This window comes from Lingula anatina, chromosome 5 (assembly GCF_051362555.1).
Source record: "Lingula anatina isolate TDL-2025a chromosome 5, LinAna3.0, whole genome shotgun sequence".
In the NCBI taxonomy this organism is placed as follows: Eukaryota; Metazoa; Brachiopoda; class Lingulata; order Lingulida; family Lingulidae; genus Lingula; species Lingula anatina.
This window is the reverse complement of record NC_141771.1, coordinates 10,215,107-10,234,561: the sequence shown is the minus strand read 5'-3', so window position 1 is coordinate 10,234,561 and position 19,455 is coordinate 10,215,107. Positions and strand designations below refer to the sequence as shown.

At 39.9% G+C, this 19,455-nt stretch overlaps 2 protein-coding genes across 3 annotated transcripts; both read left to right on the top strand.

Moving 5' to 3' along the window:
- Positions 1 to 354: 354 nt before the first annotated feature.
- On the top strand, positions 355 to 7,199 carry LOC147761622 (C-type mannose receptor 2-like). Its single transcript, XM_087013294.1, has 4 exons — positions 355 to 382; positions 781 to 975; positions 5,542 to 5,749; positions 6,326 to 7,199. The coding sequence occupies exons 1-4, from the start codon at positions 355 to 357 to the stop codon at positions 6,555 to 6,557; spliced, it is 663 nt and encodes a 220-aa protein (XP_086869420.1). The 3' UTR covers positions 6,558 to 7,199.
- Positions 7,200 to 7,706: 507 nt separating this feature from the next.
- Positions 7,707 to 19,336, top strand: LOC106151043 (death domain-containing protein 1). 2 transcript variants are annotated; one of them, XM_087013057.1, is made up of 14 exons: positions 7,707 to 8,424; positions 11,144 to 11,472; positions 11,684 to 11,889; positions 12,299 to 12,509; positions 13,720 to 13,857; positions 14,251 to 14,439; positions 15,061 to 15,313; positions 15,582 to 15,717; positions 16,164 to 16,650; positions 16,934 to 16,991; positions 17,359 to 17,555; positions 17,955 to 18,063; positions 18,330 to 18,578; positions 18,870 to 19,336. In XM_087013057.1, exons 1-14 carry the CDS (start codon positions 8,022 to 8,024, stop codon positions 18,923 to 18,925), a joined length of 3,021 nt encoding a protein of 1,006 aa, XP_086869183.1. In that variant the 5' UTR covers positions 7,707 to 8,021; the 3' UTR covers positions 18,926 to 19,336. The 2 variants fall into 2 exon arrangements, with proteins under 2 accessions (XP_086869183.1, XP_086869184.1); XM_087013058.1 differs by lacking the exon at positions 7,707 to 8,424 and adding an exon at positions 10,037 to 10,058.
- Positions 19,337 to 19,455: the final 119 nt, after the last annotated feature.

The following is a 19,455-nucleotide window of genomic DNA, read 5'->3' as shown; positions in this document are numbered from 1 at the left end:
TCTGAAAAGATCTTTGGGAAGAAAGGGGCAATAAATAAACTGATTTGTAACCATTGCTGAAGGCACGTCGCGCCGCCTGGTACAGGAGGTAATTAAGTACGCGGTAGACATAATATGTCCTTTAAAAATCACATTCTGATGCTGTGTGATAATACTGAGTGATGCCTTTTACTTTTATTGATATTAAATACGTCTGTATGAAAATTGCTTCGCATCAGATTTGAGGGAGTTTATATTTTAATTTGAATAATAATAAAAAAAAATATATAAATATATTTTTTATCCTAAACTTTTTTCTGTATCGTAACTGAACCATGTGAGAGATGGCTTTTGGAACCAAAAGCACTCTTGAAAATGATACACAGCTGTGATGTGATCAACTGTAATATCTTAAATCGAAGGCTAACAAAAGCAGCATTATTTGGATATATATATATATATATATATATATATATATATATATATATATATATATATATATATATAACATACTAACTGTCTTAAACCTGAGTTATGTCTTACAATTTCTAAGACAGGTTAAAGATCCCCATTCCCAGCAAGCACAGAGCGTTTTAAATAACGTTACCCTAACGATACCATAACGTTTGTTATATATATATTGTGCCGTTATATTAACGTTCTGTGTTAGCTGGGTTGACGCAGCAAACGGCTGATATTTACTGGATTGAAGTAGACTTAAACTTGTGCCCTTTCTATTTAAAGTTTTCTTTTTCTCGAGTAATGAACACCACATAAAGACAGCACTTTGATATTTTTCAGTAACTGCAGCGCAGTGTGCTCCCGAGGCTGAATGCATTCCAAACCCACAAATATACTTGGTCTCCAATCTGTTTGGTGGGATCTTTTGCCAGCTCTTTTTCAATGCACCGTGCCCGCCACCACAGAATGTGATTGGCTGTACCTGTGTTTGCAGAGTTGGATATGTCAGTACAGGTGATGGTTCCACGTGTACGGGTAAGTAGCAACTTTTTTAGTTTGTTTATCTCCTTCTCTCTCCACACACACACACACACACACACACGCAGAGAGAGAGAGAGAGAGAGAGAGAGTGCAACATCTATTATTACAAAGAATGTAATTTTTAATGAATTGCCCTTACAGACATATGGAAGTACTCTTATTGATACAATCATGCTGTATTACTTGTCAGCACTCCTGATCAAGTCAGGGGTCTTGGTCACATACCTTCCAACCTGTCAATTCACACTGGAATCCCCCCTATCTATCAGACTTTCCACTCTTTAATTTCGTTAGAACCTTTGGCGATAAAACGTATGGCTAAATCCCCAATTTTAAACTCTCAGGGCTGTATCTTTTACCCTAAAATCGCAATAATGGCGTCACATGTAGGATGCCATGTGTAGATGTTTATTTAATTAGTCACCGAACACTGAAGATTCACGTATTACCCAAAAGAATGTATGTAAGGCAGTAGGCGAAGGGTGACAATATTCTTAATATTTTGTTCAGCTTTCTTGGAAATATCTGCATTTTGTTAAGGATAAATTAAAAGGGAAAATTATGATTTAATAGCTTAACTATATACACTTGTGCCCAAAATGGTTGGCACACGGAAATTTTGGGATGCATATCGCCCTGTTTCTTTCATTATTATTAATATTACCAAATTAATACTGTTTATATTGTTAAATATGTGAAGCTGGAGGATTGGTAAAGTCAAGGAGAAACAACCAATGCAATTGTGAAAAAAGCGTTAATTTATTTAGGTTTTTTTTTCTCATGCCCCCAAAAGAGTACTTTTTATACATGACAATACCAAGTGAAAAATTAAACGTATATTTATACTGTGATTGACAATCAATATGAAATTAGGGGAAATTGTCAAGAAACATCTTCAGAGTTCATTATTTATCTCAATAGCGGGTATGCCCACCCCGAGCTTGGATAATGACCGCCAGACGGAGTGACATACTGTGAACTAGAGTTACAGCTTTTTGGAGAGGAATTCTGGTCCATTCATCTTGAAGGGCATCTCGCAGTTCAGGGTTTCATCCAGAGGAAGCAGTGGGCAAATACCGTTGCTGAAAATGGCAACCAAACACGTTCAGTACCACCTCCTCCAGCTATTGTTTCTCGGATATTTTCAGTTAACAGCCTCTACCCAGGGAGCCTACGCACTCTCATAGCTGGAGGAGGTGGTTCTGTACATGTTTGGTGTGCCATTTGCAGCAACGGTATTTGCCCATTGCTTCCTAGGGACGAAAACCTTAACGCTGCCAGATACAGAGACATTCTCCAGCAGAACCTGGAGCCGTTCGCAAGAGGGGTATACAGAGACAATTTTAGATTGCAACATGACAATGCAACTCCCCACACAGCCCGCTTAATTGCAGACTATATCCGACAAAACAACATTCAGCTGATGCCACAGCCAGCAAGAAGCCCTGATGCAAACCCAATTGAGCACATGTGGGACGAATTTGGTCGTGCTATTCAGAGGAGAAACAGTCCCCTGGAAATCTAGATGAACTGCGAGATGCGCTTCAAGATGAATGGACCAGAATTCCTCTCCAAAAAGCTGTAACTCTAGTTCACATTATGCCACGCCGTCTGGAGGCCATTATCCAAGCTCGGGGTGGGCATACCCGCTATTGAGATTAATAATGAACTCTGAAGATGTTTCTTGACAATTTCCCCTAATTTCATATTGATTGTCAATTACAGTACAAATTTATGTTTAATTTTTTACTTGGTACTGTTATGTAAAAAAAAGTACTCTTTTGGGGGGGCCTGAAAAAAAAACCCTAAATAAATTAACGCTTTTTTCACATTTGCATTGGTTGTTTCTCCTTGACTTTACTAATTCTCCAGCTTCACATATTTCACAATATAAACAATATTAATTTGATAATATCAATAACAATGAAAGAAACAGGGCGATATGCATCCCAAAATTTCCGTGCATCAACCATTTTAGGCAAGAGTGTATTTTCACGCACATTTATATCGCAACTTTTTCGGGAGAAACAAATTATCAGTCTTAAAGGTGCTTTTGATCAGCATGATCACAGTCACTGCAACTTGATGTTCACCCCAGTTTTTCACAGCTGATTAATTAAAATTTACTTGATTCATAAAGATCACAAGGTTTACTTGAAAAACCGACATGAAAAGTATGATCAACCTTATCACAGTCACTGTACCACAGTTATCTCAAAACTACTGTAACTGACCAACATCAATCGTCTAGGTTTAAAAAATTGTACTTGGTATTATTTTAAACATGATAATAATTCTAAAGTAATGTTACATTAGCATACCAATACATTACTTTTCCTATATTCTTCCAAAATGTATCGTGCCTTTAAAAAGCCATTTTCTCAATTCTCCATGCTGTCATAGGTTAAGATGTACACTGGATGAAATAAAACATTGAGCTCATTTTTTAACAGGGATAATAACCACTTTTTGTAATCAAAATGATCAGTTTACTCTTGGGAAAATGGACAGGCTTTCAGAAAATATATAAAAATGAAACATTGCTAGCTTTTCCTGCTATACCTTTGATTACACATCCCTTTACTACCTATTTTAATCAATCCATTTTTTTATGTTGTAAAAATATTAAGATTTGAATGCTTTCCCTTTAAACATCTATGCAGTAATCTTTAACAATTATCCTTAGAATAAAACTGCATTTTATTAGCTACACCTGTTAGTATCATAATATACGCCTTGATCTATGACATCACCTATTTAATGACACATGCCATTAAAAACTGGCAGCTCACCTGTAAATAAGTTGGCCAATTAATATGCTGACTATGCTGTTAACAATGCAAAGACCGAATTAGGATGTGGTCTAGGCCATTAAGTAACAACACTACATAGGGATCTAAGCTGTTTTTAGACATTCCAGACTATGACGAATGCACCCAGGTACCATACCCATGCCCTCAATTATGCAACAACACCGTGGGCAGTTTCACCTGTACCTTCCTAGCTGGTTTCACTGGCGACGGCACAACGTGTGTCGATGTAGACGAATGTGCCCTAGCCACAGATGATTGCGCTGAGAATGCCACATGCGCCAACACAGTGGGCAGTTTCACCTGCACCTGCCTGGCTGGTTTCACCGGCGACGGCACAGCGTGTCTCGATGTAGACGAATGTGCCCTATCCACAGATGATTGCACTGAGAATGCCACATGCGCCAACACCGTGGGCAGTTTCACCTGCACCTGCCTAGCTGGTTTCACCGGTGACGGCACAAAGTGTGCCGATGTAGATGAATGTGCCCTAGCCACAGATAATTGCGCTGAAAATGCCACATGCGTCAACACCGTGGGCAGTTTCACCTGCACCTGCCTAGCTGGTTTCAAAGGTGACGGCACAGCGTGTGCCGATGTAGACGAATGTGCCCTAGCCACAGATGATTGCGCTGAGAATGCCACATGCGCCAACACCGTGGGCAGTTTCACCTGCACCTGCCTAGCTGGTTTCAAAGGGGACGGCACAAAGTGTGCCGATGTAGATGAATGTGCCCTAGCCACAGATAATTGCGCTGAAAATGTCACATGCGCCAACACCGTGGGCAGTTTCACCTGCACCTGTCTGTTTGGTTTCAGCGGCGACGGCACAATATGTGATAACATCAGAAGACATTGTATAGTTATGTCAAAAAGTTTTGAACATAAATTTGACGTTAAATAAATACACTGGCATGTTAGTATACTCGTCATTATAATATTTGAAAAACTTGCTTTATTCAGTATTTAGACCTAAATTATTGATTCACTTAAGTCAACAACGGAGCGTTTCCTACTTTCATATGCGAGCTATCATAGTAGAGACATTTCTCCCATCTTATAGTAATGATAACTTCCATTTGCTTATTCACATCTGTACATAATAGTAACTATTATTACTGTCATTATCAATGATTGTAAATAATTTCAACTGCTTCCATATACACTTAAGTAAACGGCATCCCACGTCTAAAAAGGGTTATTTAACATTTATGGACTAACTATTTTGTCTAGTTGACAAAAATGTGTCTGCCTTTCGAAGACTTCAACCGGTTTCCAAAGAACGCAGATTATCAACTGAACAGATCGCCCTGTCCCGTGTCCCGTGTCCCCCCCCCCCCTCTTTATTAAGGCTGGGGATGTTTCACCTGCATTCTCAGTTAACCAGTTAACCACCTGAGGTCTAAGAGAAGGAGACCCAACGCGTCAACTAAGTTGAGCTAATAATTTAAAAGTCATATTCGTAAAAATTGTAATGAAATTTACTGTGCTATGTAGATAGAATTACTAATTTCTCCGAGTAAAAGTCGGGTTAAATGTTGCATTAAAAAGTATAAGAATTTTACGTGTGCAAATATTTTTGGCATTGGCGTCATAAGCATGAACAACAACACGTAGACAAAATTGCAAGTCCAGATACAGATTTTTAATAAATATAATCCATGTGAAATAGCAATGCGTGACTAAAGCACATAGATGTAGGTCTCCCCTGTGCCTGATCGTTTTATAAAAGAGTTGTTCTTTAATTTAGCTTGCGTTGGGGGACCCCCAGGTACCGACTTCTGGGCAGCAACAAGTGACGGTTCCAAATGCTACCAGTATTTCTCTTTAAATGCTGGAGCTGGAGCCGTTTTTGACTCTGCCAAATCCTTTTGCGCAAAACAAGCTGCGGGGGCAGCCCTGGCAGTCATCAACAGTGAGGCGGACGAAAATACAGCAGAGGGACTGATTCCGGGAAAGTAAGATATATTCTTGTATTTTTTAAAAAAATTGTACTCCAACCCCCCGAAATTGCCCTTCTAAATTATAGAATTCAGTTTTAATTGAAAAGGGTATATCTTACTGCACTGAAAAGGTAAAAAAAATCTGTACTTCATTGCTGATAGTCTGATATGTACATGTATGTATGTGTGTATGTATGCCCCCTACGTATATTTATGTATGTTTATATGCATTATTATTATTATTATTATTATTATTATTATTATTATTATATCCGTATATCTTCGCCAGCCCAACCTGAATGAAAAAATGATTTATGAACGTTTTCCATGCCTTGAATTTATCTATTTTGCATATCTTTATTATAGAAATAAATCTGTTAAAAAAAGTTCCATGTTAAATCAATCAACATATCTATTCTGCTGATTGACTCCGATGTCACTAACTCATGAAGAGATGCGATTCAAACTCTACTTTGTGTCACATGACGGGTGTGTTAAATAAATTACACACTGTACATATATACTTTTTGTGGTTTTGAATGATAAAAGATCCTGAACTCACACCATTTTTTTTTTCTTTATGCATTTCAGCGCAACCATTGACGTTAACTGGATAGGACTTAAGTTTACCAACGGTACTTGGCAGTGGATCGACGACACGTCCCTGGGGTACGTAAACTGGGACGGAAACGGGTCGGGCACAAACCCTGACAACCCCGCCAAAGAATGTGGAGCTATCAATACGAAGAACTCCCCGACCAAATGGAAAGCACAGAAATGCGACGCAAATGGCAATGCTATCTGTCAAGTCACTACGTCTTAGTTTGTGTTCAGACGGGACTGCTTTAAGCCGAATATCGACCGGAATTTCGTCTTCGGACATCTGGACTACTGAGATACTTTGTCTCCTTGTAACCCGGTGCTATACATATATATTTCATAATTACCATTATAATACAAAATACGTGCACTAGTATACTTAAATTTCGGGCAAAACCGAATAAATAGTACGCCAAATTTTGGGCCCAACTTTGGCCTTAAACCAAACATGAACGTAAGTACGAACCATAGGAATGTGAATGAAATACCGTGATACAGAGATAGGTCGTAGCTGGGATAGATATATAGAACTTTATTAAACATAAAATAAATTGCGACATTTTGGTGTGGCCAGATAACAGAATGACATACCCTCATTGATTAAAGCGTGTACATACATATATAACCTAGGGGTACAGTGGTGTCAATGGGCGACAGGTAAATTAAGTTTTACAGATATTTTAAATATATTCTGCAATAGTTTTACTAAGTTCTATCCCTGATTGTTCTACCTATTATTCGAAAAAAAAAAATAAAACAAGAATTAAAATAATTTCCATATATTACGTCGCGAACCTATCAAGCAAACACACTAGCTGTGTAACTAGTTAAAACAACAGAAATAAAAGATGCAAGTCAATGACAACGTCTGTAGACTGTTTATTATTCTGAAACATACATGTACATACAGTACATACATACACTCTCTTTCTCTCCGGTCTCTCTCTCTCTCTCTCTCTCTCTCTCTCTGCATTTGTCAACAGGCACAAAAGCACAACAAAAACAGATCTGCCTTCATCCAGACACAATTTAAATTTTAATGCACACTACGGAATTTTGGTAAATGGAAAATAAAGCGCAGCAAAATTTGCTCTGTTACGAAATCCGCTGCCTTCGTGTTGAACTGTGCCTCTAGAGGAATGCACATCTTTTATCCGAGGCCACTTATCATGCCAAGTGGTGAATGTGTTTGGCCCTGATTTACAGCATTCCAATTCAATAAAACACAATGAAAACACGAATTATTCCCCTTTCCACTCTTTACACTCTTTGTGACACCGCAAAGTAGCTGACGTAAACAAAGAATAATAGGTAGGGTCTTGACCGGTGTTTTGCCCTTTACACGCTTAGATCCCATATTATTGTATCCATTACTAAAGCTACTCCGCTGTTTCTAAGCAGTTTGTTTACACTGCTGTTCGAGTTTATAAAATACAGCTTACCTTTGTAGCTACCGGTTTCACAAGAATTAGGGCAAAGTTCACTGACGTCTGAAGAGCGAGGCCTTGTCCTGTTAGGCCTTGGTAACGGGATGGTATTAATCTACTGCTTCAACCCTGCTATTTTTTACACCTTTTGAGAGGTACCAATACTCAGATAATTCAGAAGGGAAACCAACCGCAAAGTGCCTTAAGAAATACATGTAATTGTGAAGGCAGGCGACAGTTTTAAAAGACAGACGGCGGGTATGTCCGACGCTGAGAAAAATTCCGACGAATCTGCGGATGCTCCAGCAGACGACACATCGGAAGAAGTTAAAAATGAAGAAGAAGATGAAAAGAAAGAGAAAGAACTCGACATTGAACTGGATGAAAATTTGAATCCGATCACTACTCTTAAAGAATTGCAAAGCAGGCTGAGGTCAGAGCACGAGAATGTTGAAGACGGAACGCTACTGGAGCACTATGAGAGTAACAGGGTGGCCACCCTCAGAGATGAAATTAAGAATTGTTCACACGAGCTCAAAAAATGTAATGTTTATATAATGGCTGCAGCAGACAGCATCTCGGCTACCCGTGATGTGATGGCAGAAGTGGTGCATACGATCACAAGTAAACTCAAGCAAGAATTTAAACCTTTTGAACGTGGAGGTGAGCTGCAATCGGTGCAATACAGTGTTTTGCAAAATGTCGGCGTGTCTATTTGTGCAGTGATGTGTGTGTGTGTGTTTGTGTGTGAGAGAGAGAGAGAGAGAGAGAGGGAGAGAGCGAGAGAGAGTGTGTGAGAGAGCATGTTTTGGGATGACATGTGTTTTGGGATGCCATTGCTATTAACATTTAACTTATCACAGAGCCGTTTAGTAATGCTCTATTTTGTCTGTGCCAGCTAGTAATTTTTTTGCACATGTAGTGACTCAATCAACTTTACCGCGAGGCATGGTTGCTTAAGTGTTATTTTCACTAGCAACAGTCACAGTCACAGAATTTTATTTGATGGAGGAGGGGGGGTACGATAACAAATATTGTTTCGCTTCGCCCAGCAGTTAACATAGAGGTTATAATAAGACAAGGACGACCTTACTGTTCTACTTGGAAATAGTGCTCGGTTTTGTCTCGTTCTGCATGTGTTGTATTTAGGAGGAGAGGGGGTACCTCCAAAGCATAAGGGGGGGGGAGGGGGCATGCCCCATTGCATCTCTCAACCCCCACCCCAACCCGGACTTTTTGGACCTGACATCGCCCAGAAACATTTGTCGTGAATTTAAGATAAAATTGACTTTATACTGGTATAAATTAATAATTCGCTAAAACGGATTCTTTTTCTTGCCCTTATGTTAATTTTTCATTTCTGCTTAGTGCCAAATATATGTCCGTTCGTTTAAAATTGTTTTGCAGATCAATATTTGGATTTATTTGTTTGTTTGTTTTCCAAAATAATTAATGGTCTGTTTATTTATTCACTCCTCTTATTTATATATTTATTTATTGTTCGGTCCGAACAAAAGTCCGTAGAAACTGTAGATATGATGAACCATAGGATTTGCTTTCTATTCTCGAATTTATTTTTCAGCTGCTGGGGTCTATATGTCTATATGTCTATATGGGGTCTATATGTCTTAATTTTATCGGTAAATATTAACCAAGCAGGGAACTCGGCTTGTTTAGAGATAACAAACACTTACTTTCCGTTTGAACAATTTTGGTGCTCGACTTTTTTTACAAAACATTTATTTACTTTACTTTGAACTTTTCACTGTTAGCTCCAGTGTTTTTTTTTCTTTTGTGTGCGTGTGTCAAATACAAACGACCGCAACGCATAATAAGCGATCTAAAACTAAGATGAATGGTAAAAAAAATTCACCTTAACTAAAGCAACAGCCTGGAGTCTACACGTACGCCAGCAAACATTGACAAAACATGACTCAACCCTGCATTGAATTTGCATTGAGACACTGTTTGTTCACCTAAGTGCACTGACATATATGACACGTGTTGTCAATGCTCCAGTTAAAGTCTCCCACTCCATTTTTTAAAAGTGGCATTTGTCCATGCCAAAATATGCAGAGAGACTGATCTCAGGCGCACTATTATCAAAATGTTTCTTCGGGGACAGGGGGGTATGCTTATCTTCTACCAGGGATCCTCACAGTCTTTCATGCAATTTTGTTACAACCAGAGAAAGCTGGAAAGATCCATGGTTGGGGTAAAAGATGAAGGTGGCGAAATACTACGTCTTGTGGCTGTTTAGGACTTGACTTTTTCTCATTACTTGATTTCTATGTCCGGTGAGAAAAATAATTAGATAGATATCAGGCCTACCCAACTACCAGACTCGGCACATAAGGATCCTGAATTAACCGGTATATCGGACCACACTACCCGTTTTCAAGGTGTGTGTCAGATCGCATTTCGGAGTATCATACCCCAGAACAAATTTTGTAGGACGACCGCGGGCTCATCCTGTCGGTGTTCTGACTGATACTCCGAAATGCAATCTGACACACACCTTGAAAACTGGTAGTGTACTAGGTTCAGCATCCTTAAAATCAAATAAAAAGAAAATTATGAGTTGTATTACTTTTTGTATTAATGATATAAGAGCATTGCCCCTTAATGCAGAGTTTCTAATTTCTATTTAGAGTGGGTAATATTTTACAATAACATAATGTCCGTTTAATTATACAGACAAATTACCCAGACGTTAAAAATCAGTGCTCACTTATCTAAATATTAGAAAGTAAAACAGCCAAGATATTTAACCAACTTTGGTCATAAAAAGTTATGGAAAGGGTCAACTTTTAACAATCCTTTTTTATTTTATTTGCTGTGTTTTTACTTCAAAGCAATGCTTGTAATGGATTATTCAGGACGAAGTATTTATTTGGGACGAAGGCACGGAGCATAATTCAATAGACTCTGAGACCCCCCAGTTTATACCTGTATCCGGACGACTGATAACCTGAGGTTCATGGGGGATCACATTGGAGATATAGTAGGACGACCGCGGGCTCATCCTGATACTCCGAAATGCGATCTGACACACACCTTGAAAACGGGTAGTGTGGTCCGATGTACCGGTTAATTCAGGATCCTTATGTGCCGAGTCTGGTAGTTGGGTAGGCCTGGATATGACTTCGTGATATTTCTTATACTGTTTACATAGTTCAAACAATTAGTCCATCCTGGAAAAATATGTGACCAACCACGACTGTAATTAAAGCACTAGGCCATTGGACGACTGTAACTCCCCGAAAGCCACCTCTCCCCCCCCCCCCCATCCCACCCTTTACGTATCAAAAAATGTACTAAAAACATATACTTAGTACACAATATACTAGTATACAATTTATACCATTTTTAATATTCTTAGATCATCCTATGACGAAGGAGGAAATCTACGCCCTTGAACAAGCAACCAAGGCGCACGACACGTTCGCAGAAGCAGCGAAAGACCTTCAAAACCTTCTCGTGTTCACGGCAGAAATCAACGAGGCGGCCTGCAAGGCGGCGGCGGCAGCGGCGGCGGCCTCCACGGAAGCAGAGGCCTACGGTGATACTTTAGAGAGTGCCCAAAAGACACTAGAGGAGGAGGAAGAAGAAAGGCTGAAGAAAGAAGAGGAAGAGAGGAGAATCCAGGAAGAGGAAGAAGCTGAAAGAAAGAGACAAGAGGAGGAGGAGGCAGAGAGGAAGAGAAAAGAAGTAAATAGAAGTGTAGTAGTCAGAGTGTGCTTTGTATCGTGTAGTTCCGGTTTTAACTTTATTTGTATGGTTTATTTCATTTCTCTCGTTTGTTTTCAACTATGGACTTTATTCTGATTCTTTAGTTCAGATGCATAGGCCTACTTATAATCATTATGCACTTATTTATTGTGCATGCGCATTTACTTTAACTTCAATACACATATTATAGGAAGAAGAACGCAAAAGGCTAGAGGAAGAAGAGAAGAAAAAGAAGGAAGCCGATCGAAAGCCCGGGGAGACAGATGAAGAGAGAGAGCAGCGCCGTAAAGACGAAGAGGAAAAAAAGAAGAAAGAAGAAGAAATAAAACGGAAGAAGGAAGAAGAAGAGAGGAAAGAGAGAGAAAAGAGAGATCCCGCCAACTGGACCCCTGTCATGTAAGCAATGTTTTAATGCAAAATCAGTGTGTCAATAGCAACTATATAATGAGATATATTACCAGCTAAAACAACATTTCAGAGTAGGCTAGCCTAGCTACAAGTAGACCTACATTTTTTTTAATGACTGCGACTTTTTTAGAAATTAGAATGGCTTAAAGTAAACTGCACTATGCAGTAATGTAACGTTATCTCACACGACTGATATTATCACTTCGTTCATGCAGTTTCGATAGTATTATCCAAAACAGAAGTTTCATTTTCGATAAAATTTTCGCCAACTCGGTTGAAACTGAGTATCAGAACATCCAGGAAGAGTATCAGAACATCCAGGAACATCCAACGCAAAATCTCACCTAACACAATTGGGTTACTTACCCTTGTTGTATCGTCCATCTTTTTTTTCCAGTTGTAACATTGACAGTGATGGGTTTGAGAGAGGTATCGGCTGTATAGTTCGATCAATGGGAGACGAAGTGACACAAGACAAGCTGGCAAGTTCTAAATTGGATCTATTAGATCCTAATACATGCATGAAGCTTGGCGAAAACGAGGAACTGGTGGGTCATGTCCTCACGATAGCTGTCGCTGCGGAGCAAGAAGAACAGCTAGAGTTTGAGGTATGGTCACGCTCGGCTGTCACCTTGATTGGATAGTAAACGATTGTCGTAAAATCGCTAAATGATATTAAAACCGGGTGCATAAACTTGAAAACCACCTACAACAACCTTGGACTGCCACATTAATCCAATACAATGCAAACATAAACTATAACAAGTGGTTAAAGCCTTTAAACCGAATGTCGTAAAGTCCCCATATACCTCCATAGAGACAATAAAATAGAAGAAGCTTGTGAAACAAGAAAAATCCAGTTCCAACATAATAATCGAAATAAAATACTGCCGGGCATCGGAGCGGCCTAAAACTTGGCACGCTTACCGCTAATACTGCAGGCTACATCATCCCGTCGCTCGTTTGTAAATTCCGTGCATGGCATACGCACAATCAAACCGTAAAAAACAAATTCTCGGGGTGTCGTTGGCTAGGTCCACTCAACAATCCAATTCAGGAAATGACGTAACCGCAGAGGTCGCATTGTCCAATGGCATGGCTTCTATTTCGTAATGGTAGGTTAAAGTGGACCTGGCCAACGACACCCCGAGAATTTGTTTTTTACGGTTTGATTGTGCGTATGCCATGCACGGAATTTACAAACGAGCGACGGGATGATGTAGCCTGCAGTATTAGCGGTAAGCGTGCCAAGTTTTAGGCCGCTCCGATGCCCGGCAGTATTTTATTTCGATTATTATGTTGGAACTGGATTTTTCTTGTTTCACAAGCTTCTTCTATTTTATTGTCTCTATGGAGGTATATGGGGACTTTACGACATTCGGTTTAAAGGCTTTAACCACTTGTTATAGTTTATGTTTGCATTGTATTGGATTAATGTGGCAGTCCAAGGTTGTTGTAGGTGGTTTTCAAGTTTATGCACCCGGTTTTAATATCATTTAGCGATTTTACGACAATCGTTTACTATCCAATCAAGGTGACAGCCGAGCGTGGGTATGGTGTTTTCTATTGCGGGAAACTTATGGCCAAGCTAGCATGCTTGGGAGAGATGTATTAACTGATAGTCCATTTTGATTTTAAAAAATAAAGAATATGAAGTTGAATTATATTTCGTAGGCTACTTTGTGAAAAGCAATTTTGATTTCTTTTTTTTTTTTTTTTATTCTCAAGGTGTCCACGAGGAGCCTTTTTCATAAATCTTTTTATAACAATTTAATTGTAGCAACGCTTGAAACTCTTCTTCATTTTAATACCACCCAGGAGCCGATGTGTCTGGCCGTGCCTCACTGTGCGCCCAAGAACGTCAATTACCGCGTGGTGGTGCTGAAGGTGAAGAACGAGGACGGCATTTGGTCAGAGGTCCAGACATGCCGAGATGTAGTGTTTGAGGATTACAAGGTAGGAAGACAGTGTGCTGTTTTTTTTTTTTTTTTTTTTTTTTTTTCCAAATTTTACATAACATGTTTCTCGTGCCCCACGTAAACTTACACTGCAATTTTGTCTGGCAGTCAAGAGCAATAATTATTATGGTAAGGCATGTTTAATCTCACTCACACACACTCGCGCGTCCTTGCACACACATACGCACTTCCAGTTTTCTTAGATGGCTAAGACATTCGTCAATATTTGGTAGGCTACTGTTACTTTAGCTATTTAAATGAACTTCATATGTATAAATGACGGGTTGAGTAACTCATAGGCCTATAAAATGCCAGTAGCAGAGCACCAGTTATGTTGTTCATTGTCTGTGTGGCTTCTTGGGAACATATTCAATTAAAACTTTCTTTCTAGGATATTCGCTTCATTGAAATGAGCATGAAGAGCTTCAAGTCAGTAACGTGCGCAGTTGTGACGCGCCTTAAGGACGACAAGGAAGTCATTAACAATCGAGGTGGCAAAGTGACGTCATCAGTGGACTCCAGGATTTACCTGCAGTTTGCCAAGAACGCGTTTAGATTGTCTACGCCCGTCAGGCTGCAGGTATGGTCCATGCAGGGAAAATTGCGCAATAATAATAATAATTTTATTAACGTCTCACAAAATAAAACCCACTCTACTAGGGGTTATGAGAAACTACAACATGTAGCCTACTACTGCATTTAAAATTCATGAAAGTAATGAAAATTGCGTAATAGATCAAAGTAAATAACACAAAAGATCAAGGTCAGATCAATAAGTTGATATCCTCACAGCCTAGCCTTACAATCTCTCACCAGACTGCAGCGAGGGGGGGCGTCTCGATAGTCCGAAGGTTCATTGGTCCGAAGGTTCATTGGTCCGAAAAGTGGTAACATTTTTATCGATTTTTTAATCAAGGGTTCATTGGTCCGAAGGTTCTACAGTGAACATTCGGACCAATGAACCTTCGGACTATTGAACCTTCGGACTATCGCTACGGCCCCCAGCGAGGAAGTATTAATTTTTTTCCTGTGAACTTTTGATTTGCAACATTTGAGAAATAAGTGAGAAATAAAAAGGAAGAATTTGAATTAATATAAGTTTTGTTTTAACATTCATATTGAGATCATCAAGGTACAGGTAAAAAGCGCCATTCTCATTGTTTCATACAATAAAAAATATGAAATCGTCTTGCTGGCTTAGGTACAGCCAATGGACCAGTTAACTGTTAATGACATGAAGAGCCGCCACAAGGGGTGCGAGCAGCTGCTCTCCGCCAGCTCCATCCTCTACCTGAGCATGACCAACAACTTCAGTGGTGCCCCCACCGTCTCCATCCCCGCCCCTGGGGGTCTGTCGAAGAAGCGAGCCCGGGGAAGGACCGCTGTGAGCAGAGAGAAGGGAGGACCAAAGCTGCCTGCTAGACCCTCTACTACACATGGTCATCAGGAAAAAGGTATGTATACGCACATGTTACAGCTATGGACTTTAACAAAGGAAGTTTTTTTCCATTGCTGTAGAAGAATCGAATATTCTTCGGAACATATCATATCTCGCACACGCAACAGTGCTCACACACAGACAGACACACACACACACACACACACATATATATTTTCCCAGCTAACACAACGTTATTATAACGTTACCATAACTTTTGTATATCCAAAAACAATTCTGGGTTGTTCTTTTTGCTTTCATATAAAATTCCCCATTCATTTCAGCCGATGAAGAGAACGAAGACGTCCTCCACCTGTTGATCCAAGGCAAGGGTAACGCCTGGGTGAGGGTGCCTGGGGTGGAGTTCACGCCAGGCAGGGGGGACGTGGTGACCTTCCCTCTGGAAACGCAAACGTCCAGGTAAAATACATCACGTGGAGTTACGAATATTAACCCCGAAAGTACATTTGAACAATAGCATTGATCAAGTCTGAGAGGAATCAGCAGCTGAAATTAAAAAAACTTTGCATCCTTTTGTAAAGGTACTGTCCCTTTTCAGTAGCCTACATCTCATTTTTATTTTATTACAAATTACTGGAGCTTTTTCATATTTATTTCAACCCGCAAGGATTTTCTCAGTTAAATTTCGAGTTCGAAGCTTTTGTGATCGGCATTGGATGCCGCACTATCAGTTGAACAAAGGTGTAAGATAACTGATAATAACAATATAGCCTACTTTTCTGTCTCAATAACAGCTTCGACATGTCTACAACGAAAACGTTAAAAGAAAAAAGAGTAGACAGAATTAGGCCCAACAGAAAGGTGGCGCTTTGTTCACTATAGGCTATGTGTATCTTTTCTTGTAGGATATTAGTGTTGAAAACCAAGAGCACGGCAGAGGCAGCACATATAGCAGCCATACCCAACATAGTCGACACCTATCTACAGGAGCGGGTGGTCAAGTTCTTATTTCGACAGAAGGAAGCTGACCCCAGCATGGCCGTGGTGGACTGCGTCAGGGCAGACAAGTGTGAAAAATCAAGCGACTATTACAAGACGGAAGGATATGGTTATGGCCCAGTGCCCAGTAAAGATATCATTCTTCACGAAGGTCAGGAGGTGAAGGTCACCTTTCGAGGGAATCTCCAGTTCGAAGGCGACTCGCACCTGAAGTTTGTGTTCAATTCCAATTTGGACAGCGCCCGCACGCAGGCAGTTTTGGTCTACAAAGACTTCTATGCCCAGAAGGGTTTTGACTCGTACATGGGCCACGCCCAGTTCTGGACTGACGTCACGGGGGATGAGAACCACAACGAGGTCATGTTGTGTGAAATGTGTGTCAAGATACCCAAGGTAAGAGCTATGACGTCACAATTCTATACCTGTCAAAAATAATGTGTTGCATGTATTTTTTCAAAAGAAGTATTTGTACCATTGACTTAGTTATCAATACATGTAAATGCGTAGACACGACCAAATGATTTTAGGATTGTTTAACGAAAAAGTAACGTCATGCACATTAATTAATGATAGATCTAGCTATAAGCACAATGGTCATCTGGTCAAATAATTGTAGAGAACTAAATAATACGTTGGAAGCATGGGTTACATGTATGACTTTCTTTTTCTGTTGTAGCCCCCACCTCAAAACCCACAACCACTGAATCGAGTGCCATTGCAGATGCAGGCGGCGGGTAAGGTCCCAGGAACGCGGACGGCCAGTTCCTTTTTAAGACCCGGCGTGACATTGAAAGCATACAGCAGCTACACGAAGATAGCCATCAAATAACTTGATTCATCTTTCCAATTTAATTTGGGATTTAAGTTATGAAGGCATTAACATAACCTTATCCTTAAAATAATGATGAGAGGAAATGCGATAAATTTCCACTTTCTGTTGTTATCACCCCACACACACACACACACACAAAAAAAAAAAAAAAAAAAAAAAAAAAAAAAAAAAAAAAACAGCCCACAGGGAATTTCATCTTCTCGGGGTAAGGCTTTCCCCCCATTTAAAGTCCAGTTGTCCATCAAAATCTGCTTCCTATTTTCTTGCAGGAATATTAACCACGGAAACCATGCAACACGTCGCTAAACAGATCGGAGAGGACTGGGAAGCTCTTGCTGCGCAACTACATCTAAAGAAGGCAACCATCCAGCAGATTAAACGAGAAAACTATGACGCAGACTCGGACAAACTGGCCTACGGCGCGCTGCAACATTGGTACAAACACGCAAACAGAGGCGCGGACAAGGTAGGGCATGACTGGCGTACTGTACGCATATCTGGGTTGACCTCCTATTGGCATACCCAGTTTTACGTCATAATAACAACTGTCGCACACTATTTCAGTTAGATGCAGATGGTTTATATATGTGAAGGCCTTGTCATTGGCTATTGATTCCCATTGGGTGTAAAGGGATCAGTAGTTTGGTTGTCTGGCATATTGTGAAGGAATTTTACTATGCTAAAGTTTATGTGTTTAAAACAGGCGACCAAAATAAATTAGTTATCTTCCTAGTTTTAGTGAGGCTTGGAGAAAGGTCAGTATTTTTTGATTTTCGCTCTAGCTTACTCACTTCTGTTTTTACCTTTCATTTTCATTTGGCTATCCTTTTAATGAGCGTAACGAGTAAATTGTATTTTTTCACAGGTTAAAAAGCTATGCGAAGCCCTCGAAAACTGCAGTCACAGCGAGCTGGCGGCGGAACTTCTCGAGAAAGAAGAACGGTATAAACATGCACAGAATAGGAAGGTCGAAGGTGTGTTATCACTTAATTACAACCACTTATTTGCTAGTATGTTTGTTTGCGTGCAGTCGTGTGTATGTGTTAATTGTGTGCGTGTGTCCGCGCGCGTTATGAAATTCAGTTTCCATTACAATGCCCTTGACTTATACTTACCCTTTGATAAACGTCTACCGTCAAAAATCTATGTTTGATTATTAAGACTGACTACAAACTGAATTAAGTTGCAGTAAACACATTTACGATTACGAATTTTCTAATATTAATTTCCATTTTTACAGAGGCTAATCTACGCAAAGCTTACACTAGTATAACCCATAGCAATACAGTCATAAATGAATGGAAAATGCTAGCGAGAGAGCTGGGGGTGCCGGAGTCCGACATCAGTGCCATAGAGAGTGACCACGGCAACAGTCTGAAGGAGCAATGTTACCAGAGTTTACTCAAGTGGCAAGAGATCAAAGGACACGATGCGACTCTCAGGGCGTTGATCGACGTCCTTCGTGAATGTCAGTATAAGAACGTGGCAGGTATGTGAGCTGGAAATTCGGGGTGTTTTTACATGCCTCTTGTTTGTCAGTTCAAGTCTTATGTATCTCGGAACACTTTGCGTCCTATGAGAATGCCAGTACAAGACGTTGGCAGGCGTGGAAGTGGGGGGGGTCTATTAACTGGCAGAGTAACGCCAAGATTAATTTGTTAATGAGCACACAATGGTTCAACTTTTTTCTTTACATTTTAACGCACGAACCGTGACCGTGAAAATTTTGACATAGACAAGAAAAAGAAATACACCGTTAAAACTGAGTGTATACTTTCAGATCAGTTACAAGGAAGATTCAACGTCCAGCCGCTAGCGGAAGTAGAGGAAGAATGATTCCCCAATAGGCGGAGCTGTTTGCCATAAACATTTTTTTCAAAAAATGAACTATAATTCCATACCTGCAAACGGTTAAAAGATCAAAATTACTGATAAATACTTTCATTTGCATGAAAAAACGCATGCCCCGTCATGAGGTATTTTTCTCGTTTTGGAGATGTCAAATCTCACTGTGCTACACTAATATTGCCCAAGCCTTAATACTTTGATAACTAAAATTCTTTCTTAATCAAATTTTCACTAGTACAAAGATTTAAATTAAGGTGGCTTTTGTTGTTAACTCTGTGTCATGTTGTCAGTGAAGTGGCCTCCGTCCTGTATTGACTAACCCGCATGTGATCTCTGTATAGCGAATGTAAGCGTGTATATATAGAACTAGTCAGGTTTGAAATAAAAACGCCAAACGTTCATTTTCTTTCCAGTTTAAAACACAATAGGTCCCATTCAGAACAGAGGACTAACTAGTCCGAAGCTCAAATATGGCGACCCACTACAAAGCTTGCCATCTAATCCGCTAATAGACACTG